The 24,627-nt window shown below is 42.0% G+C and overlaps 1 protein-coding gene and 1 long non-coding RNA gene across 2 annotated transcripts in view; one reads left to right on the top strand and one right to left on the bottom strand.

Annotated features, from left to right (window-relative positions):
• Window positions 1–22: 22 nt before the first annotated feature.
• Window positions 23–10,625, top strand: LOC308595459. The gene is made up of 4 exons (XR_014012038.1): window positions 23–142; window positions 1,250–1,437; window positions 2,521–3,058; window positions 8,612–10,625. It is a non-coding gene; the product is annotated as an uncharacterized lncRNA (long non-coding RNA).
• TCF20 (transcription factor 20) overlaps window positions 9,101–24,627 on the bottom strand; it is a 187,843-nt gene continuing 172,316 nt past the window's right edge. Inside the window, exons 5-12 of the mRNA XM_081209464.1 lie at window positions 19,617–19,788; window positions 17,948–18,100; window positions 16,528–16,688; window positions 16,218–16,391; window positions 14,540–14,678; window positions 12,989–13,176; window positions 11,516–11,657; window positions 9,101–10,804 (exon numbers count right to left, since the gene is read on the bottom strand). Of these exons, the coding sequence (XP_081065590.1) occupies window positions 10,626–10,804; window positions 11,516–11,657; window positions 12,989–13,176; window positions 14,540–14,678; window positions 16,218–16,391; window positions 16,528–16,688; window positions 17,948–18,100; window positions 19,617–19,788 (1,308 nt within the window). The 3' untranslated portion in view covers window positions 9,101–10,625. The remainder of the gene's footprint in view (window positions 10,805–11,515; window positions 11,658–12,988; window positions 13,177–14,539; window positions 14,679–16,217; window positions 16,392–16,527; window positions 16,689–17,947; window positions 18,101–19,616; window positions 19,789–24,627) is intronic.

A 24,627-nucleotide genomic window follows, 5' to 3' on the forward strand; every position in this document is an offset into this window, starting at 1 on the left:
AGTTGGAACGACAGTTAAACTGTCAGATAAGACTTGGTTAGAGCCTGAATAGGGATGAGGGAGATTAGCTGGGTGTTGACTAGGCAAGGCAACCCAGATTATTTCCCTGAGGGGAAGGACTAGACCCAATCAGATGACCAGGGTACATATTATTATTATTATTATTATTATTATTATTATTATTATTATTATTATTATTATTATTTATTACATATTCTCAGACCTCTCAAGTATTACCAACAGGGAGTGTCTATGTTTTAAAACACCCAAAGCAAAACAAAAACTGTGTATAGATGTATAAGCCATGTGAATAAATATGCAAACATGTACAATATTATTGATATGCTGAAATATGCTGAAATAATACCTCACCCAGTTATACTTCCCTTTGGATTTACCTGCTGAAAAAGGCAGGAAGGCCTCATGTTTCACAAACTGCCCTTTTCCATCTAGGAAATGTTCTGGGTAAAAGTTGTGTGGTTTCTTCCACATGGTTTCGTCCTTCAGTACCGTCAGATTGAAAATGACTGTGGTACCCCAAGCATCAAATTTAGAAAAAATTGCTAAATATACTAGCATCATATTCCCTCTCTATCCAATCTCTTGTTCCCAGAGGAGGAATTTAAACAAAGCTATCAGTCTTATAGGAGACAACAATTTAAGAGAGTTGAAAACTGGAAGTCAATTTTCTGGCTCTTTGACTTCACAAATGAAGTAGGGAGATTACACACACATATACATACACACAAACAAACAAACAAACAAACAAACAAACAAACAAACAAACACACAACCCATGAGACAGAGGCATAAATCCTCTTCTGGGCAGTGTGGGGAACAGATAATTTTCAAAATGGAGGAAAGTGGGGGAAACAAAGATTGGGTTTCCCTCACTTTTAAATCATCAGTAAGTTTGCACTTGTTAACAGCAAATTATTCAAGAAGACCATGAGATCACAAATAGAGCAAAGAACTAAAAGGCATAATCACACAATGCAGCAACAATGAAACATCGTGAGAAAGGTTGGCTCCTGTGAGAATCTTGCTGTTGACAGGATACAACCATGGAGAAGAGAAAGTTGGGGGTGATAAAACTCCCCCGGAAGAAAACATACTATGCCTTTTTATTCTGTACCTAATTCTAAAAGAAATAAGAAAAAAAATAGCACTAATGAATATGTATGAAGGCAAAAGCAAAGCAGTTTATGTTTTATAGAATCTTAATGTGAATTGTTTATTGTCTCGTCAGATTCACTCTTTGAAAAATGCAATATTATTAGACCTTGGGTTTTCTCAAATATGAAATAAAGTGGTCGGGCCAGTTCCAACTCCAAAAAGCAAAGTGCTCACAGGAATGCCACCATACCAGCAGTACATCTTCACTTCCTCGAAGAGGAAAGGTTTCAGCAAGTGGGATTTTTTTAGTTTAGAGGAAAGGTGAGGAAGAGGTAACAAGAGACAATGTCATAAAATTATGCATGGCATTAAGGAAGTGGATAGGTAAAAGCTTTTCTCCCTCTCTCATAACAGTATAAATTACTTGCTTTTTCTCTAAATGAAAAGGCTTAGAATACTGTAACCTTTTCTTATGGGAAAGTTGCTCCATCCCCTTGATCATTTTTCTGAACCTTTTCCAACTCTGTAATATCCCTTTTGAGGTAAGGTGCCCAGAAATATACACAATATTCAAAGTTTATTCACAAAATTGACATGTGACAGCATTCTGATAGTGGAAGTTTTATTTTTGATGCCTTTCCTAGTGATCCCTAGCTTGGAATTCTCTGTTTTTACAGCTGTTGCACACTGTGTCAATGCAAGCTATCCATCACATGGAGCTATCCTCTAGCAGAGGTCTTGTTCTTGATCAGCCTCCACTAGTTCAGATGCCACAAGTGTATATGTGAAAGGGGGGTGCCCCAAGGTTAATCGCTTTGCACTTGTTTACATAGAATTTCATTTGCCATCTAACTGCCCTTTAACCTTGTTTGGAGATATCCTTCACAATCTTCTTCCATTTTAACCACCCTGAATGATTTGGCACCTTCAGCTAACTTAACTACCTTAATTGCTCACCCCTAACATCCGTGCATTGGGCGAATTGTCTATTTATTCCTGCTTCCTGTTTCTTAACCAGATACTAATCCACAAGTGGACCTCTTCTCTTATTTTCCAGCTACTAAGATTACTGGAGAGTCCCTAGTGAGATACTTTGTCAAAAGCTTTGTCAAAGTCTCAGTACACAGTGTCAACAGCATCACCTCTATCTAATCCCACTTTTCTACAGTTCCTATTGATCAGTTAGCCCCGCTGTCTTTGATACCTTTATCTTAGAGAGGTAGAACATCACTGCCAAAAGAAATGTAGGAAACTTCCAATCCCAGAAACCTCTCTTCTGTTCTCTCTACTCCTTTACCTCTTGCCTCCCTCCGTAGGGGTGAAGGACAGAGTCATTTTCGCTGATAATTTAAACCATTTGATTTGAACCTGTAATTATTATTATTTTTGCTTTTAACTCCTCAGGTTCAAGGCAACTGAGAGATCTGAGGATCAGGTTCATTGAAGAAGAAAAACCCTCTGGAATAGTTTATCCATTCTGATTTGATTAAACACTCTACAAAAAAGAGAAGCTGTCTGCTGGCTTCTGTTCAGAATGCCCTCAAGTCTCAACCAGCTCTAGATACCTTGGGGATGAAGAAGTCTTGCAGCACAGTGTCCCTGTATGTCATGTGGTGCAGCGTCACTGGAGAAACATTTGCACACCGTTGGATTTCATGGATTGAATCCTGCCTGCAATCCTAAAGTTTTGCTGCCAGTCAGTGTGGACAATACTGTACTAGATACCACTGGTCTGGCTCAGTAGAAGATGGCTTCCTATGTTCCAAAATCATTCAAGCACGGCAAAAGTTAAAAGCGGAGTCATCACTGTGGCTGATATCTGCAAAACTGTTCATCTTTCACTCCCCAGTTTCATCTCATACATCTTGACATCTCATACATCTCAGTAATGTGGCACGTCTTCAACCAGATTTACTGGGTAAATAGCTTTTTAGAAATAGAAGTAAGCATTTGAGAACCGTATCCTAAGCAGTTACCCCCCCCCCCGGATATTCTAGACATTAGGCAGGTGCTCTCGCTATCATGATTTAGATGCTGGCTGAAAACTTTTTCATTTCAGAAAGCTTATTATTTTTTAATACATATAATTTAGTTACATAGGTTTGTTCTTAAAAGTTCTGCTGATTTTCTACTGTACAGCACTTAAGAGCTTTCTGATAAAGCTCTGATGCTACAATCTGTAGTATCGTGCTTGACTTTTTTATTGCCAACTGAAATATATGTAGGAGGAGTATTGGATATGAACTGATAAGTTCTTTCTGGCTCATTTTTCCAGTCAGACCACTAGGAACTGACCAATTTCACCTATGTTAGAAGCACTATAAAAATAATTTAAGAATCATGTTGAGCTACTCCAGAGAATAGCTGAAAACATGCATCTGCCTCCTCTTAGGAGTTTTTGAAGGATTGATTGGGGTGATGTCCACATCATACATTAAGCATAGGGATGCGGGTGGCGCTGTGGTCTAAACCACTGAGCCTCTTGGGCTTGCTGATCAGAAGTTTGGTAGTTTGAATCCCCATGACGTGGTGTGAGCTCCCGTTGCTCTGTCCTAGCTCCTGCCAACCTAGCAGTTCGAAAGCACATCAAAGTGCAAGTAGATAGGTACCACTGTGGCAGGAAGGTAAACGGCGTTTCCGTGCGCTCTGGTTTCCGTCACAGTGTTCCATTGTGCCAGAAGCGGTTTAGTCATGCTGGCCACATGACCTGGAAAGCTGTCTGTGGACAAACGCCGGCCCACTTGGCCTGAAAGCGAGATGAACTTCGCAACCCCATAGTCGCCTTTGACTGGACTTAACTGTCCAGGGGTCCTTTACCTTTACCTTAAGCACACACTTAAAGCACTTGACTTTGCCCAAAGAATCCTGTGAACTATAGTTTGTCAAGCATTCTGGGAATTGTAGCTCTGTCATGTCCAGACTAGCAATAAAAACCACAAAATCATGATTTCACCCCCACCCCACCCCCTGGCCATGGTAAAAAGGTAAATCTACATTACTCATCTAAAAACTGCAAGTGGTAGGGCTTATCTGGTCTTGTGAGTTCAGCCCCACTTCCAGAAAGTGAAGCCTAAAGTCTGGCTGCAGGGGTGGGAAGCGATTTTGAAACTTACAAGTTTGCCACACTTTGTCTTAAGACTAATCACTTTCAAGAGACAACATGAAATGTATGACGCAGAATGGTCATTGAAATACATTGCGGACAAGATTATCACAATGAAAAATCTTACAGCAGTTGCCCCACTTTCCGAGGGAAAGCAGGAGGGAAAGAGTGAGAAGAGGATCTTCTTTGCTGGGGGCACACTGGTTGTGCAACACTGTGTGCGGAGAGGCTCATCTGACATTTCTAAGGAGCAACTGATCCCAGACAAACCCACCACAAGAAAGCTGTATTCTGGTTGCTCAGAAAAAAAGAAAGGGCAAAGTATGGAGATTCCAAAGACTATAGAAAATGAGTCAGAAGCAGGTAAAATGCATTAAAGGGGAGGAGAAAACAGAACTCTTTAGCACCCCAGAGATTCCTGGCACCTGGCACCCCAAATAGCTCACTTGCCAATCACTCAATTCCTATGAACATTGGGAGGTGGGAACAGTCAGACTGGCTCATCTCACAGAAATTGCTTAGAAGGGGCCCTGCACATTTTGCTTCATGACATTGTAAGATACTTACATCTCTCTCTCTCTCTCTCTCTCTCTCTCTCTCTCTCTCTCTCTCTCTCTCCCTGGACCCTGGCACATCAGCACCCCATTCTTACTTCTCAGCAGCCCTGTCCACAAGTGGGGGAAATGCTGTTGTGGGGTTTGGGCTCTTCATAGCCATCTGGTTGGCCACTGTCAGGGCAAGCTGACGCAGAACTAGATGGGCCTTTGACTTGATGCAGCAGGACTGTTCTTAAAATATTGAAAAAAATGTGTTTAGCCCTGCTTTCTCCATACTAAGCAAAACATACTCAGTTTGTTTTTATGGAAAATGTGGAGTTAATTTGAAATCTGCCCTTCTAAACTAGACTGCTTTTTCCCATGAAATTCTTCATCTTATGAATTCCTTCACTGTATATGGAATGCCACCACCCGTTCTTAACACTCATTCCATCTGTTTTATCACCTTGTGTCGTGGTCTGGTGCCACCCAAAGGCAGCCTTTCCAGGAAATTACTAATTTCTCATCAAAATGCCTGTTAACTCTATAGCTCCCTGTGTTGGCCCATTAAAAGAAACCCAGAATCCACAGCAGGATAAAACCTTTATTAGAATCAACTAAAAATATTGCAGCATTATCAACAAACATGAAATTGAACTGCTTATATTAGTGGGAGAGTGGAACCTCGGTTCTCGAATGTCTCCGTTCACAAACGTTTCGGAACCCGAATGCCAAAAACCCGGAAGTAATTGCTTCCATTTTCAAACATGCCTTGGAAGTCAACACCTTCCGCTGCGTATTTTTCAATTTTCTTAATTGAATTTGCCGACAGCCCTTTGCGCCTTGGTTTTCGAATGTTTCAGAAGTCGAACGGTCTTCCAGAACGGATTATGTTCGAAAACCGAGGTTCCACTGTAGCAAGGTCAGCTAGGCCTTTCTCAGCTTTGGCATAAGCTGTCACCAAAACCAGTAAGGTATGCTGGTGGGAAGGGCCCTAAATTTCAGGCTGCTTCCAAAAGCTTTCTGCTTTGCTGGGGGGGGGGGTAATACCTGCTCAGTGCACCAGCTCCAGAAGGCACCCATTTGGAGGTGGTTCCAAGGAAGCAATTTCAGCTTTGCCCTCTATCCCTGGAATATGACACCCCCCCCCCCATGTAAGAGGTGAGTGATATGTGCTGATTCTGTTCACTGGATGGGACATGGGGCAAAGGTGCAAACACTTGCGATTTCCACTCCTGTTTCTGTTCTCACTGGAACACCCCTACATCCCTGCCAACCATCCACTCAGTCTTTCATTTGGTGAATATCCTTTCCATTTGGGTCATATTCTTGTTTCTTTCCAATATTTCATGTGGTTGCTGTCCCCTGCTCATATCTAAAGCCTCTTGTCCTCCCTGGGTGTGCCTCTAGGGATGGGGGGCTGTTGAATTTCCAGCAGCTCTACGTTATGATTGGCTCTGTGAAGTGGGTGGGTGGGTGAAACTGAGGTGAACAATGCAATAATGCACATGGACGCAGCATTGTCAACATACATGAACCATCATTTGGAAGTGGGAGACAAGGCCAAAAACGAAAAAAAGGGGGGGGGAGAGCAGCTTTTTCTGAATACTGGTCAATAAAGCTCAAAAGACCTCCCTGTAGGCCTCCCTTGAGATTAGGCAGGTGATTTAGATGCTTGCTGAAAACTTTTTCATTTCAGAAAGCCTATTATTATTTAATACTTCTCATTTAGTTACGTAGATTTGTTCTTAAAAGTTCTGCTGATTTTCTACTGTACAGCACTTAAGAGCTTTCTGATAAAGCGGTCTATATTCCCTCCACCCAAACAAAATAAACAAACACCAAGCCATTTAAAAACTGAGCCAGGTAGAGATGCTTTGCCCATTCTCTGCCAGTCATTTTCCCACTCAAAATCACTCCTCTCCAGATAGGGCCATTTCCAGGATAAGCATGAGCTGCAAGGTAAATAAATAAAAAAAGCATTTCATTTAAACAGGGACAAAAGAGATAAGAACCTGGAGTTTTATCAGATTTCTACATATATATTTAAAAGCACAATGCCACTCAGGGTTCAATAGTCAGACACTCCCCACAGATATGGCACAAGGGAGAAATAGGGTCCTTTCACCTTTGAGCCCAACACATGGGGGTTGGGATACACCTCCTTCCCTGCCCTCCTTCAGATTCAGTCATGTGGCTGCAATGTTAAGGACACTTCACTCATATGATTTCACTGAGCTTCGTATCTTTCCCAAACTGCCGTAAAGCCTGGGCAAGAATATTGCATTCTCCTGTGGGGTGATCTCCCCGGCTCTCACGGGATTAAGCTATCCTCAGATAGCAGTACTTCAGCTTCATCAATATTGTTACAAAGCTCAATTCTCCAAGCAGTGAGAATTCCAGGGGTAGACATGTTTAGCCGGGGCAAGGAGGTGCCAGAATTCAGAAGGGTCCAGTCAGTGCCATCAACAGACAGTCTGGTCCACTGCTGGTAGGTATGGCTATGTTTCTCTCAACTGTTCTTGGTCATAGCTGCTGTGAGACTTCAGCCATCAGCTGGTCTGTTTCATTGCCCCAAGTTCTTGAGAAAACCAGGGGTACTCTAAGCTCCACAGTGCCAGAAATGGCATTTGGTAGTGATGGATGCTTTAGTCGAGATTCCAGCATTGCAGGGTCTTGGACTAGATGACCCTGGGTGTACCTTCCAACTCTACAGTTCTGTGATTCTGTGTGTCAATGGTCCTTTCACTTTTCCACAGTGGGACCAGAACCTTGCAGGAGTGCTTAGTATGCCAACTGGAAGCTCCCCAAGAGGACTCAGTGCTCTCGCAGATTCTGTAAGTCTCTGGAGATGGGCCATCTCAATAGGCTCCCCATCCCTACAAACAGGACCTTCCACAACCATTCCAAACTACACCAGGAAGTGATATGTCTATGACACTAATCTTGCCTACTGCTGTATCCCTCCCAGTCCATCCTGTGGTAAAAACCAGATCAAGTGTGACCTGCGATATGCACTGGGGCTACAGTGCATTGAGACAGCCCTATGGTGACCACAAGCTCTTGAGCCAGACTGCGCAAGACATAGGCCCAAGACTATTGTTTTCAAAGCCATATTAAAGACAGCCTCCTCTAGCTCAGTCAGGGAGGTTGTTGGTCAGTGGAGTGGGTGGTATACTAAGATTCTGTGTTTTTTTGCTGGCTGAACCCCAAGTAAAAGCCCTGATATCCAGCTCCCAGGTAAAGTGGTTTTCTGATGAGACCAGTGGAATCTCCATGAATGGCAAGGATCCAACCTCTCAAATCTCCAGCTATACTGATATTGCACCGAGTACCAGGGTGGCCATAGCTGGTTCAAGTTTGGCCCACACAACACCTCCACCCAGGTCTCGGTAATTCATACCAGGTCAACCACATCATCCACAATCAAATCATGGATGATATATATTTTCTTGTGAAATGACCTGGCATTTAGCAACAGCACCACCAAGCAGGAAGGCACGATGGCTTAGTTATCAAAGTCCTGTCAGGTGCGGGGCAGCCTGGAAGGGGCAACCACCTTTAACCACCTGTTATCCCTTCTCCTCAACCAACCTGGCTCTTGCCCCACGCCATATCTCCCCTTACCTAGCTAGCCTATAGTGACACCCCAGGAACTCCATCACTGGTCCTCTTCTGGCACATCCCCAACCCACTAACCCACTGAACATAATGATAGGCAAACATATGTTTTTCTGGCATTAATAAGAAATATTAATACAGATTTCAAACACTGGTCCAGGTTGAAGTTATCATGGATGGGAAGAGTGTCCTCAGTGAAAAGGATGGTTCTACCAAAAATTTGGTTTTGTTTCAGACTATACTCATCTGTATTTTGACTGAGATTTTTTAAAAATGGCAAAGGATGATAGTAAACTTTGTATACCAGGGTAAAAAACCCAGATTAAAATTAGCTGAAATCTATCAGCAGTCTCAGTGGTGGAGAGTCTTGCTTCATCTCATTTACTCAGCCAGATGGGCAGGGTATAAAGAATAAATTATTGTTATTATTATTATACAAACAGTATTCAAAATATAATTGGAACAATACAAAATGCAAATGATAAAACATGGCGGCAAATGGAGTTTGATAGAAATATATAGACTACTGAGTCTATCATTTTTAATACACAATAAAAATATGTTTGATTCGATAATAACTCCATTTACAAAGGTGGATCTGAAAGCATGGAAGATGTGGGCACCTAAATTAGCTTCTTCAATCTCACCGTTGATACCTTTTGTACTGCATCCACTTTTTCATATGACAGGAAAAGAACATGCTATTCAGAAATGGAGAAAGATATTCATGTACTAATTGATTTATTTGAATATGGTTAACCTTTATCTGCTGAACAAATAACAATAGAAATTGGAATGCAGTGTGTAAATTGTCTTTATGTTAATCAAATAGTGTGCTTTATATCAAATTCTGAAGTTTAAGCACATGCCACAAGACATTTAACATCTTTTGAAAATTTGATTTTACATACAAATGAATATACAAAAAAACCCTTTATCTATACTGTATCATATAATTAATGAGTTAACAATTGGAGGATGTAACTCTGTGAAACAGCAATGGGAATCTGATCTAGGGATAGACATTAGGGAGGTGGATTGGAATAATTTGTGGGCTAAAAAACCACTAAAATGAGTATCAACTCAGTTTTTAGCAATAAACTATACTGTATTACAGGTCAACATGTGGAATGTACCCCAAGTTTGAGACTGTTAACTATTTTTAAAGAAGGGCAACCTGACCTTTCTTATGAAGAACCAAATACTTTTCTTTTAGAAGCACCACATTTTCCAAATGGCACAGAATTGGAAAGGATTGGAAAGTCTGTGTATCTCTCATTGGAAACAGAATGTATGGTCTATTGCTGTATCAGTGCATGCATTTAATAACGTAAATTATGTAGATGATTTTGTTGAAATGTGGCATCCTTTTAACAAATACTTTATTGATAACCCTGAAGAACTGCAGCCACTGAAATCACAGATTGGACTTGGGCAACCTGAACTAGATTGATCTGTCCTAGAATGGGGAGGGAGGCAAGTTGGGATTTTGGTTTTGTACCTTTTTATTCTTTTTTATATATTTTATATACCTTTTATATATTCTTGTTATATATTTTTGTTGTTATATATTTTTGTTATATATTATTATAATATATATATTGGGTATGTTTAGCCTGGAAAAGAGGAGATTGAGAGGAGATATGATAGCCATCTTCAAATATCTAATGGGCTATCACATGGAAGATGGAAGTTTTCTCCAGCTCTGGAGGGTAGGACTCAAACCAATGGATTCAAGTTACAAGAAAGGAGATTCAGACTAAACACACAGAAAAACTTTCTGACAGTAAGAACTGCTCTTTCACTCTCGCACCTTCAGGAGGATGGTGGCATTCCTGAAATTTCTGATAGTAAGAGCTTCTTGACAGTGGAAGGGACTCCCTTGGGAGGTGGTGGACTCTCCTTCCTTGGAGGTTTCTAAGCAGAGGTTGGGTGGCCATCTGCCATGGATGCTTTAGCTGAGATTCCTGCATTGCAGGGGGCTGGACTAGATGGCCCCTGGGTCCCTTCCAACTATAAGATTCTATGATTCTATTAAAACTGTATGTATTTAAAACAAAAAAGAAAAAAAGAGAGAAAGGGAGAAACTGAAAAAACCCATAAATGTGATTCTTGCTAAAGGAAGAATCAGTAAATAAGCTACTATGATCTATTCCTTTATGGATTCAGCAGACCTATATCTTTAAGGTAATCTGCACTGTGAATGACAAACTCAAAATGTAGAAGTATGTTTGTGCAGGTGCCTGCACTCATCTTGAAACAACCTTGATATAATAAGGCTGTGGGACGAGTGTAAAAGCGAAACACCCATCTTCTCTTGGTCTTGGGTGATCTTCTGCAATATGGAAGGTGAAACGCTGTAGGAGGCTGGTGAAAAAGAAGAAAAGCTCCATTCTAGCCAGTTGTTCTCCAAGACAGATACGACGACCTGAGGGGAAAGAACAATGACAACACCAAAATGTCAATCCTGGCTTGTTCAAATCAGTTGCAAGAAGGCCCTTCCTATCTCCACCCTGCCCCTTAACCTGACAGCTTTGTGATGCTTATGCAATAGCTTGATAAAGATATGTAAAATTACAGCAACAAGCCTGGCCAACTCATTTTCCTTCTGAACTATTGCTGCCTAAGGTACAAAACCAAACAGAGCCCCACACAGTCAAGTTCATAATACCTATACTTGGTGCCTGAGGCAGAGTACCACAAGGACCTCTCCCTAAGAGTAAAAATACAATACAAATAATAAAAAAGCAATTCCTTGCCCTTTCATGATACCCCAAACCAGTTTCCTACGATGACCTGGTCAATAGACCTATTGGCAGGGCTGGCACTGTAAGATATTTGATATCAATCTGCTTTGGCTGCAAAAAAAGAAAAAGAAAAATGGTTTGGGCTTGGAAGAGCTCATGAGGTTCCCAGAAGATTTCCCATCCATAATGCCTGGTGACAATTCTACAAAACCAACCCCAGCTCTCTGCAAAGTTTTGGTCTGTGCAGAGCCTAATCTGATTTCTGACGCTGATAAAACTGATCATCCGATCATAATAATGGAACAGGCTGCTTGAACCCATAGAGAATACCCTTTTTCTGGCGAAGGCAGGAAAGTTTGTTCCTCACAAACTCTTCTTCCCTTTCAATTTACCTGCTGAGAAAGGTATGAAAGCTTCTCGCTTGACAAACTGCCCATTGGCATCCAGAAAGTGCTCCGGCCAAAACTGATGCGGGTTCTCCCACATGGTTTCATCTTTCAGCACGGATGACAGGTTGGTCACGATTGTGGTACCCTGAGAACATCCCCCCAGAAATAAATGTGATTTAGAATAATGGACGAACAAAGCGGATTCATTATCTCTTTTTGTTTAATATCTCTCATTGGGGGGGGGATGGTCGTCCTCTTCCACTGAGCGTGCAGCTTCGGGAGGGACGCACATGGAGTGGTGAGGGAGGAAGGGGACACCCGCCTAGCCAGCCAGATCAGCCGAATCAACCCTGGCGAACAATGGGGTGACAGATGTCGCAGCCAGATCGCCCTCACATCCTATCTCTCATTTCTTTTGGACAGAGCCGAACAGAAAATCTGCATCTAGATCCAATCCACCTCAATATATTTCCCGAAATGTTGGACTTCCTAGGCTTGGATGCTAACAACTCAATTAGAAATTATTTAAATTTTAAATTATATTAATACATCTTTTTCATCAGCATTTTTCATCTATTTTCAACACATAAATGTGAGCTGAAACACACACACACACACACACACACTGAACAAACAAACAAACAAACAAACAAACAAACAAACATAAAAGTGTACCAATTAATTCCCAACAGCTAACCAAATCTTAACTTTCAAAAACTGGTTGTCATAACTGAAGACTGCCCATTGTCATGTTTGCTTGTGAAACATCAGAATGTGTTGGCCTCCAGATAGTTGATGTACTGTGGCTTCCCCAGCTTGTTACTATGGTGGATAGTAAGAATACAATCAGCCATAGTATCATGAAGTGGCTGTTTGAGTTGGGGGTGGTGCCATCATTATATTTAGGCAGTAAGCAAAAACTTTCCTCTATAACCAAGTCTTTGGTCTTTAACTAACTGTGGCCTTTTACAAGTGGGTGGGATGTAATTAATGTATTTTTTTATTTCACCCTCTTGTTTTTAATGTATCTGAGTGGGGGGGCTTCTTTGATTGTTTTTCTCTTTGGGTTGCCTTGGGTAAGATAAAGTTACTATCAAATTTAAATATATTTATAACCGTGCATTACCCCAAATAACAGTGTATTACCTCCAAAACCATTACAGTCGTACCTTGGTTCTCAAATGGAATCCGTTCCGGAAGTCCATCCAAAATCATTTGAAAACAAAATGGCGCATCTTCCGATTGGCTGCAGGAGCTTCCTGCACTCAATCAGAAGCCGCAGAAGCCGCGTTGGACGTTCAGCTTCCAAAAAATGTTCAAAAACCGGAACACTCACTTTCATGTTTGCGGCATTCGGGAGCCAAAATGTTTGAGTCACAATGTGTTAGAGAACCCAGGCATGACTGTACTGTGGTGTGGTGTAGTGGTTAAGAGCGGTAGTCTCGTAATCTGGGGAACCGTGTTCGCCCATCATACCTTTGGGATGAAGAAGCCTTCCACCTCTGTATCACGGTATGCTCTATGGAGTATGCCAGCAGGAACAATATCCCCAAAACGTTGAGTTTCATGGATCACAGCACGAGTGTAAGGCATATTTGCCTGGTCCTCTAATGTGACAGATCTGTTCCTACCAATCACTGCATCAATTTCTTCTTGGACTTTACCTGGAAAATAAGAGAAGCATGTAACTTCAGTGGCGTAGCGTGGCGGGTGCAGGGGGGGGGCCGGCCGCACCGGGCGCAACATCTGGGGGTTAGGGTTAGGGGGCGCAAATCCATGGGTTAGGGAGCGCAAATTACTTGCCTTGCCCCGGGTGCTGACAACCCACGCTACGCCACTGTGTAACTTACAATGTGCTGCAACTGACAACGGAGAAACAGGGAGATCTAAACGTTCTTTACACCAAGAAGAATGCATGAGTTGTCTCACTGCAGATCTTTCAACACTGTTTTTCCAGGGATGAACATCTAAATCAGCTCCAACACAGTTCTAGAATTGGACTCTACTTTGTACTGTACAGTGTGTGTTCTTTTATTTATATATCAATGCATGTTTATGTATGTGTGTTTATTTGGAAATATATTTTATTTGTGAACATTTATTATCCAACCTTTGCCAATTAGAACAAAAGAATTGCAATAATAATGGAGATATAACATTACAAAAATCAATAATTTTACGATGACCCCCACACAAAATTAATAATGCAGGTATTAGCCTATGCCGTTCTGTGTGTCATGTGAAATTTATGTTCACTTTAAATTGTAGAGTTCAGTGAAAGCTGGAGAGCTTTGACAGAAGATAGCTTTTGCCCCACACTTTGAAGGCACAGGTCTGCAATTTAAAGCACAGTTTCTGAGTGCTTTGACCCATCCCCCTGTCCCCCCACTGCTCTCCCTGCGAAAACTCACTTTTTAAATGCTGAATCAAAACACATGAAAAGTTTAGTTTTCTGGTGATTTCTGTTTGCAATGATACAATGGGGAAAGTGCTGAGGCAAGAAAAGCATGTGGACACAAGGCACAAACCTGTGCCTAGAAACACAGCACAAAAGGAGTTTTATAATGCTGCAATATATTCAGTCTCATCAATACTAATCTGATTCCCTCTCTGCTGTTTGAATAGATTCTACTTCCTCCTTTGATGCTTTTCTTTTTTTTCTACTTGTTTATATTGCTATTGTGCTTACTGTACTTTTTATATTGTTATTGTACTTATCTGTAGTTATTTTATGCTTTTGAATTGCCTTGCAGACCGTTTTATAGTCCAAAGATGGGATATATTGTCCCCCAGCCCCGGAAAACTTTCGCAAAAAGGAAGGATTTACAGTACCTTCTAAAAGCTCACCTTGTCATGCTCTGGTAGGCTTCCTAAGGGAGAGGATTCTATAGAAATAAGGCGATTATAGAGAAAACTCTACTCTGTGCCTTGATCCATCTGACTCAGCAGGTAGAAGCAGGGCTTCCTCCCAAGACCTTCATGCACAAAGAGGTGGTCCCTAAAACAATACTCAGCAGTGGCTCTTACTCTGGATGTCAGGATGGAGGATCATGTAGAGCAGGCCCCAGCGCAAGGTAGTGGTGGTGGTCTCCGTGCCAGCAGAAAACAGGTCACCAATCATCAGAGGGAGGTTTTGGTAATTGAAACTACTGTTTTCGCCCTTTCTCTGAGGAGACAGTACAGGTAGAATGTAAGAGACGCTTGCCAGGAATTTCCTGAGGCCTGAAGTACACATTAAACCTTCCATAGAGTTGCTGCCAAAAACACTACTACTAGTTCTCCCCCTCTCCTCTGAGGCATGTAGGAACACTGCTCATACTGTGGCAGCATCATTTTATACATTTCTCACTCTCACCTAGCCAAATGGTGTGGAGTGTGTAGCAGCAGGTAGGGACTTACAGCACAAAGATTACAGGGGAGAAGGAGAAGGCGCCGCACGGGGAGGAGCTGTTTTAAGGAACAGTTGGAGAATTCCATGCAATAGTGCTGCGATATACATGAGTGAGTTTCCCAATGCGACACAGCTATTGCTGATCATGCCAGCAGAGCATCCATGCTACAGTTCTTTACACAAATGTAACATGGCAATTTCCAGCTTAATCCTATTGCTTGGCATATTCTAATACAAGACAAACTAACAGGTTGCATTTCATCTCCAATATGTCTAAGGCAAACTCTGGAATACCTAGATCACTACTGAGATGGAAACCTGGAAAGATGGAAGCTTTGTAGCTGAACAGTTCCCAAAGCTGAGAGACATGTCAATTGGCATATCTATATGTCAATTGTATGGGGTTTCATTCAGGAAGTAAACAGCCTGGAGAGGTTCCTGGATCCACTGTTGTTGCTGGAGCCTCAGTAGCTTGGAGCAACCTTTACCAGCTTCAGGTGCTATGTCAGCTGTAACTATTCCTGGGCAGAGATAGCTTGGCCATGGGGGCCCAGGTACTGGTAGCTTCTAGACTGGATTACTGCAGTGTGCTTTATGAGAGGCAGTACATAAGGGGGATCCCAAAACTGCAACTGCTACCAGGGATTCTTTAGCTGTGATTCCTGCATTGCAGGGGATTGGACCAGATGACCCTTGGGACCCCTTCAAATTCAACAGCTCTATTATTATTTCCTTTAGAAAATAAACATATTTATTTTAAAAAACCCCACCCAATTCTACGAATGCTGCAGCTAGATTGCTAAGTGGTGCAACCTACCGTAAGCATATAAACATGCTTGTTAAAACAATGGTACTATCTGCCTTGGCTGCCTACCTGCTACTGGGTCACGTTGAAGGTTCTGTTATTGGTAAATAAAGCCATAAACACATTGATACCTGATTACTTGAGAGATCGCCTTTGACCTTATTGACCTGCTCAGTCACTGAGGTCATCTGAAGAGGCCTTCCCGGTGGTGCCACATGCTTCTGAGGTCCACTCCACCATCGCTAGGAGCAGGGCATCTAGCATGGTGGCACTCACTTCCTCCTTATTTTAGATGTCTACTAATGAATTGCAAATTTTGCATAAATTGTTTACAAGTCTTCCCAGAATGGCAATCTCAGCCATGTACAGGTTTTTTTTGTCAAAGCAGTTTTTGAAATGGTATTATGTTTTGTTTTATTGGGTTATATATTCTGTACACCTCTTTGATTTCCCCCCCTAAAAATGTAGTAGTTTATAAAGATTTGTTACATAAATGAAATGCACCTCACCTTCTCAACTTCTTCCAAAAATGCCTCAGTGATGTCTCGCTTGGAGGAGGGATCCCAAGTTTCTTTGTGTTCATTCACAAGCTCACCTAAATAGTCCATTAATTTCTTTTGATGACAAAAGGCTTTCTGCATCAATCCAGGGATGTGTATCAAAAAGGGCAGTGAATTAAGAACCTGATGCCAAAATAAAATAATAATAATAATAATAATAATAATAATAATAATAATAATAATAGTAAATACTAATCAGACCCAGGATCTAACAGTCACATAAGCATGATCACCCGGCCCCCAAAACAACTTATCTTACCTGTGGCAGAAGTCCAGCTTCTTCCTTCATGGACAGTTCAAGGTAATGAAGTAAACTCTGGAATTTCTTATCCTCGTAGTCAAAACGATTGCCAAAAGTGAGGAAGCAGATCACATTGCTAATTGCATTGTTTATGAGATAGTGAGGATTAAATGATTGACCTGAAAAGGACAGAATAGCCCAAAAATGATATTAGGACACATCCAACTGGTATAGCTCAGTTGGTAGAGCATGAGACTCTCAATCTTAGGGTTGCTGGTTCGAGCCCCATGTTGGGCAAAATATTTGTACCTTGCAGTGGGTTGGACTAGATGACCCTTACGGTCCCTTCCAATGACAAATTCAATAATTCTATCCTCCACAACCAATACTCATCAATTGTTTTAGCATGTGTTGAACAATCCCTCCTAAATCCACAGAAATTCCTAAGAGAGAAGTCATCCAAAAGCCTATCTAGCATACACAGTCTTAATATTTTTCTCTCAGGTGTGTGTAACCGGGGGGGGGGGCAGGAGGGGCAGCTGTCCCCCCCCCAATCAATACAAACCAATACAAATCTGAGGTTCTGCCCCCTCCTAACAAAAATCATGGCTACGCCCATGCTCAGGGAGGCTGAGAAACCTGCTACCATTTGTTTCCCTTGCTTCTTGATCAAATGGTTTAACTTTACGAATTGGTGTCTGCATGTTTTTTTCTTTCCTCAAGATCCCCTTTTCCACTTGGGCTCTGTCTATCAGATTATAAGCCTGCAGACAGTTGCTGTCTTGTTTTCTTATCTTTTAACATTCTAATTTTCTAAACTTTTGTAATGCCTAGAAAATGTTAGCTGCTTTTTAAATGATAAATCATAAAAATAGGTCAGTTGTTGTTGCTTTTGGCGTGGTAAAGCAGATGCAGAAATGTCAACTGAACTTAAGATTCGAAGAATGAGAAACTAAGAGAAACTGATATTGACAGATTCACCCACCCTCTGTCTTAATCAGCCTGATTCTTAATCTGAACTCTTGCCGTGGGTGCCTACTATATCCCTATGGCGGTAGATAATTAATTTCTTTATGAAAAGTCAACCAATTGCACAAATTTTCTTTCTGGAAAGAAAATCTTATAGAAGTAAGAGAAACACACATCACTGTCCTACACTCAGATGTACAGTATTATCCTTTCTTAAAGTATATTACTTAGGTCATCAGAAGAAGCAAGACTTTGTCAGTATGCCAGAACTGGAGGAAGGACTGATCCTGATCCCAGGAAGATACAAATGCTCCGAAGACTCAATGAAAGTAGTGAGGGAGGAAATATTCACGGTATAGGAAATGCCCCACCCATTTTTATGATGGAGATAACCATCTGCCTACATCTTCCACTTGCTTTTTAAAGGTATGGCCCTTCACCCTTCCCAGTTTTCCTAGTTTTAACACACCTTCCTTAGAACTAAACACTGAGCACAAATGTCCAGCTTCCTCAACCACCAGCTGCTCCAGAGATTTCTTTCCCATTCCAAAGTCTCTCAGTATGCAGAGGGTAAATCTCCTCTGATCCTTCCAGGCTTGATTGTACTGTGCCATCACCAGTCCTGAAAAAGTGAAGAGGGGGAAAAAGTGTTTTGCTTGTACATTATATTTTAAAGACCTTGCTGGATAACCCTTGGTCACCAACAAATTTCATGGCAGGGCCACCGTGAGAAATGGAAGACACATGGACGGCCAGCTCCCTGACACCCACGAAGCAGCTCCTACGACCTATTCTCTTGCCTCTTCATTAGCAGCTGTGAGAACCTTGGCTCTGCGGCCTTCAGCTGCTATGCCCTGTTTTTTATTCCCCATCTTATGTACAGTTAAAACCACCAATAGGAAGCTGGATTTGGAGTCCATCTTCAGCCTAATAAGCCATATTGCTTCTGTTGGAGCTAACCAAACAGCAAGGCCTCAGCTTGAACTGCTTATTAATATAAAATATACGAATGGTGTATAACAATAGTATACCACCCTTCATCATAATATCTCAGGGCAGTTCACAGAATACATAATAAAAACAAGTAAATAATTAAAAGAAAACGGGGGGCCACCAGGTGGCGCATTGGAAGATGGCCGACAATAACATCTCTCCGACCCACACGAGGTAATTAAGAGGCTGCTATGGTAAGTATGCAGTCTTCCCGACCCCCCAAGGAGATGGGGGGGACTGCCTTGCCAGTGGTGGCCATAATGCACCCCCGGATTCGAGAGATAATGAACTTGGCACCAGCCCTCGGTGAAGTCGGCTCTTCCCGGACGCTGTCTCCAATCTGCACGTGCTGGTTCGCTTTAGCTTGAAAATACAATTGGAAATATATAATTGGAAGAAGCTAAAGCACATACATCAAGCAAAGGTCGGGAGATAAGACTGCTGATTAATGGATCTCTGGGATCGGAGCGGCGGGCGAGGACAAATAAATCAAGCGACGAAGCGCCATTAAGAGATTGGTATGTCTGGAGTGAAGAAGGGGGGTGGAGGAAAAAACTTTTCTTTGCCTTATGTGAGTATTAATAATCCTCCACCCCAAAGAAAGTGGAATCGCCGTATTTTATTAATCACAAGCAGGAATTTAAAAACAGTGTGGGATGAATTAATGATGAATGAAGAGAGGATTGGTAAATATCGGAGAATGGAAAAATTCTATGACGCAGTTTTAAAATGGCGTCTCGCAAGACAGGCTTGTCTAAGAAAGACGGGGGGAGGTGAACCAGAACTATTGGAATGTGAATGATGATTGGAATTTGATCTTAACCTGGCAGAGCCCTCTATGAGATATTTTACAAGCCTTGGAAAACTAAAGGGCAGACTGAAGATAAACTTTTGAAGGAGGAGGGGAATGGTGGCTGTCCCTATGAGATATGACTTTCAAAAGCTTGATTTATGCACTGAAATGGGCATAAGTAGATTCTGAACAGGCCTCTAGGGAAAATGCTGAATACCCCACAGCCTCCAAGTGCAACTTTGCATTAAAGAACGGGACTTGGTGTCACATTTGCAATGCTAGCGTGACAAGCGGTGGCTGGGGACTCCCAACCCCTTTCATGTTCGCCAGGAACTTGGGGCTCCAGACATACCTTGATTGACTTCTCCGTATCCCAGATGTTTGTAGATAGGAAAGAAGGGGCGATCAGCAAAATCTTCTGATTTATGGACTAAAGCTTCTTTCACAGCCTTGTAACCATTCAGCACCACCACATTTGTCCAGAAGTTCTGCAGGCTATAAATATTCCCATATTTCTTACTTAGCTATAAAGACAAGAAATGGGGGACATTTTAAGATTTCTTACCATTCCTACTCTGTCAAGTCCCAGGGCCAGTTACAGCATAATAATGATAAAAAAAAAATAGAGAAAAAGTTAGCATTGCAAAAGCAAGCCAAATCATGCCAGTGAAAACAGAGCAGTACACATTTGACGGAAGAGGTGGGACTGATAAAACAAAATACTTCAGCTATCAAAGGTGAGAATAAAGGGATACATCTTCAGCATAGGGACAAAGCTTTGCAGATGATGCACCTCAGTGGGGCTGCCACAGAAAAAGCCCACTACTAGGCTGCCATTCCCTGCTCCTGAGGGTGACAGAACTACCAAGAGAGACCTCTCCGCTGATCTTAACATTACATGCTGCATTTTGGACCAGCTGGCGTTTTCAAAATGTCTTCAAGGGCAACCCCATGCAAAGTGTAGTGCAGTGCAGTAGACCAATCTAGAGGTGAACAGTTGTAGCATATATAATTGAGGACTAAATTGATAAAACCCAGTCCATGAGAATGTATTCTGCCCAATGTTCCAGAATCCCTGGAGCAGAATTGCTTGCAGCGGTATTGCTTAATTACATATGTGGAGAAGGAAAACTGCTATTGGAGCCAGATAAAAGGCCTAGCAAGGATAACAGTGTTTACCCAAAAAATAAATAAAAAGGCTACTGTTGATATTTTGGAGAGGACAGAATTTAAACCTTGGTACTCTGCTAAAATAAACACCAGCAACTGTTTCATAACACCCAGCAGAGCAAATTATTCCTGTATCACAAATAAAGCTATATTCAATTATGCTGCCAATAACAGACCCATTCCATGGATCACCACAGGAAGCACAGAAGCATCTTGCCCCTGCCCAGCACAGCCTCACTCATTCCTCCAAGCGACCAAGACACAAGGCAGCCACAATAACCTCACATCAAGAATTTCACTCATTAGAACCACATAGTCGAGCTTTTACCCTGGATCATAACACTTTTTTGTTATCTTACTATCATCATAGGATTCAGTTATTCATTTTAGGATTCACGTTAAGATTTGGTAGAAGTAGCGCAAAGAGTTTGGAGGTTTGGAGTACATTGTCAGCAATATGCCGATGACACTCTACTATACGGTTGGGTTTCCTTCTGCATTGTGAAAAATACAAGCACAAAATCTCCTTGCCATGTTTATGGGAAATATATTCACCTGCTACATGGCGAGGCATTACTGGCCCAACAGTTGACCCACCCATCCCGCTCTCCTTTTAAAGAGTGGGGCAGGACCAGTCAGTTGCACTGTTCTTGTCCCAAGCAAAAAGACTGGGGATGCAAGTGAAAACTCCTATAGCTCTAAGAGTAGTAGTAGTAGTAGTAGTAGTAGTAATTTATTTATACCCCACCCATCTGGCTGGGTTTCCAGCAAAATATTAAAAAGTGAGTATGAGACTTCCGGAACAGCACACCTACAGTCGGGTGGGGATCTGCGCTCCTGATATCTCAAGGCAAACCCGACGTTGGAGAGAGAGAAAAGGGGGACGAGGTGTAAGTCACCCCAACCTTGGGGGGGGGGGTCCTGAGGGCAGAGCCCACGGCAGCACGAAAAGGGGTCTCCCAAAGCGAGAAAACAAAGTATATAATTAAGACGCAGGGAGGACCTCTGTGCAAACAAGCTAACCCACACCCCAATGCAAACACCCCCAAAACCTGACGAGGCAGTGCTGAACTCTCCTATAAGAGAAAGACTGTTAAAAATAAGACATTCTTCTCCAGAAGCAACTGTAGAAAAACTCAGAATCTTTAACAACTCCCCACTAGTGAAGACGAGATATAAAAGTTTTTTAAACACAGGGTTCAGTCTGAAGTAAAGAGGGGACCGCAACACAGCACAGACAACTCCTGTTAAAATACCTCACAAGGAGTTTCTTAGGAATATTAAAAAACACACTAAAGGTTCAAAGAAATTGCGGTAAGACAGAGACAAAGGACAGAAAGTAAAGGAACAGATAATAGACAAAGGCAGGTAGGCGGCGCTCTACGGGGAAAGCGGGTGGTTGAGAAGACTGCCCCAACTAAACATAAAACATGAACCTGTGAACGACTTCAAGGTGAGTGCTGGCACCTTTTTTCTTTTTCTTTTTTTTAAAAACCACTGGCAAAAGGTAAATGGGGATGAGCCCAAAGAGTTAACAAACCAACAAGAATCTTTCCTTGCAGGCATTTGCATTTTCAAATCTTAAAAGCATTATTTTGCAATCTAAATAAGTCTCCAGAATGAAAGGTTGCAACCACTGAATGTTCTCTTCTGCCCTCAAGCAGCTTAACTGAAGATTCTAGTTTTGTTCACCAAGGCTCCAGGCAATAATGAGATTTGAAATATGCATTCTGGGTAGATTATCCCCTGCAAATGCAGGATCACAAAAATTACCATTAATGGAAATTATTCTTGCTCCTCTTTCAGCCCTCAAATTCCACAGAATACAGTAAACCTGCAACTTGCACACATTTTACTTGTGTGCATTCAGCCTTACACATGCTGCAAAAAAATTAAAAAGGGGTGGAAATTGGGCGGGGTTCCAGGAAAAATGACTTTGGCTATCCCACCCACCACTGAACCCAATGGCTTTTGACGATCCCCGATTTTGGCTTTATTCCAAGAACATAACCCTCACGTAAATTGCCAGTTTACTGCATGCCTAGTTATGGAAGGCGTACTTGCAGTAGCAGGGCCAGATTAAACCCAAGTTACCAGGGCTTAAAGCCTGCTGAAATCCATAAAACAAGTTAGTCCCAACTTACTTAGGGTTCAATCATAAGCTAGATCCACTAGGATGAGTAAACCCACCCCACACAGCCCCCATGCAGTGCCAAAAAATGGTGCAAGCATCAGCGGTCATGTGTGTGCCGATCGTGCACAAATGAGGTCACCTCTACTAAAAAGAAAACAAAATCTCAATCAGGAGTTCTTTGGTGTGCCACATTTTATGGGCTCTAGAGCAGTTATGGAAAGCAAAATGTGTTTCCAAGCCTAACTGAAGCATGTTTGTGCACCTTCCTTTCTCATACTGCTAGGGTGTGGTTCCAGATAGTAGTTCGAAAGGGGTGCAGATGGGAAACAATGTTATTTCTTCCCCCTGCAGTCCACGCACCGCACTGCCTGCATTTCCCCACGGACCTCTGCTCTTCCTGCCCAACCCTACTGCAGACAGAGGCCAGGGCGGTGCATGATCTCCACAAGGCCCAAGTAGCATTGCAGCACCCTAATAAAAACAGTGCCTGCAACTTTGCTTTGACACCTTCCAAGTTTGGCACAGCAAATGAAACCTGAGGGTGTGGGTAATACTGGCCAGACATGCCCTTTATTAACACTATGGAGTTTCTATAAGAAAAGTGCTTGGGTGTGTATAGGCTTGCTTCATTTCTGTTTCCCAGCCCCCAGGAGGCACTTACCTGGGTAAAAGAAACATGAGGGTTGTGGAAGTCAATCTGCAATATGGTGCCAATGAAGGGCAGGGAGACTGGCCCTGGAGGGTAGCGGCTCCAGCGTTTCCGACGCTTCATGTAATCAAAGGCCAAGATGAAAATAACGAGAAAAATCCCCAACAGCATGGGGTTGTTCCATACAGCTGTGAAGAGGGAGCGCAATGACAGCAAGCGATCCATGATTTTGTTCTTCTCTGGATAAATCCCCTTCTGCTTTCCTTCGCCTTCCTCTCTCCTCTGTCAGCCCCTTTCTGTTTATTTTTCAACTTGTACGTGTTGTTCTAGCTGCTGCTCCTCCCTATCCACATAGTTGTGCTCTCTTCCAAGAAAAAAAGCTCGCTGCTCAAGTTTCGCAACAACTAATCTATCACAGCAACAAATGAAAATCTTGTGGGAGTTGCATCGGACAATAGCCCCGCCTGCAGGCAACAAGCCTGCCTTCTTGCTGTCAGTGAACAATACTTGTCCTTGCATGTTAACTAGAAAGTGTCCATAAATAACTTTGGAGAGTGCCCACATGCATTTGTCTTTTTTAAAAAATGAACAAAAACTGATTTAAAACGTTCAGACAGTTCCATCCAGCTTGTTTCTCCCTCTGCAGTTCTGGGTGCTGAACGACAGTCACAATTCCCCTCGCCTGGGGATCACCACTAACATAATGATCAATTGTTCAGAATGAACAATTCTTTCTGTGGACATATCTAGACAGTTAAAAAATCTGTTCCTACCTCATTTCAGCTGCACAAGGACAGCAACTATAGATTTGCCCATACATTCATTTATGCTTGTCCACCTATAATATCTGATCTAGTCAGGTTTCCATGTTTTCAAAGCGCTTCAAAAGTTCAGATAGTAGAAAAGGAAGCATCAGCCTCCCCATAAAATTGACCAGCGGTGCTGCAAAACAGATTGCTGTACAGTTCGTATGACTGCTGTTGATACCTAATGAAGATTGTCCGTGATGAATAGCACATTCAAGCACTACTGAATGATTTAATATATAATACAGTACTAGCCATATATGTGTTAATAAAGTATTCAGAGTTACATTGGTTAGACCAGAAACTGTGACCTCTTCTAGTCCCTTTCACAGGACAGACTTTCAAATATTGACTTCAGGAGGTAACATAATATCCATTGGAGCTGGTGGAAGAATACCCAGCTGCAGTTTTCTCCTCTTTTTGAAGGCTGGATGATATGGAGAAACATTTAGGCAGCACAGAGAAGACATGCATGAGATGTGAAACTGATTAATCTGAAGAAGTTACTATGTCTATATTTATATAGAAGAAAATAATAATAATAATAATAATAATAATAATAATAATAATAATGAAACAACTTCAGAATTTGCAAACAACAACA

The sequence above is a fragment of the Podarcis bocagei genome (genome assembly GCF_964188305.1).
Source record: "Podarcis bocagei genome assembly, chromosome: 10".
NCBI classification, from domain to species: Eukaryota; Metazoa; Chordata; class Lepidosauria; order Squamata; family Lacertidae; genus Podarcis; species Podarcis bocagei.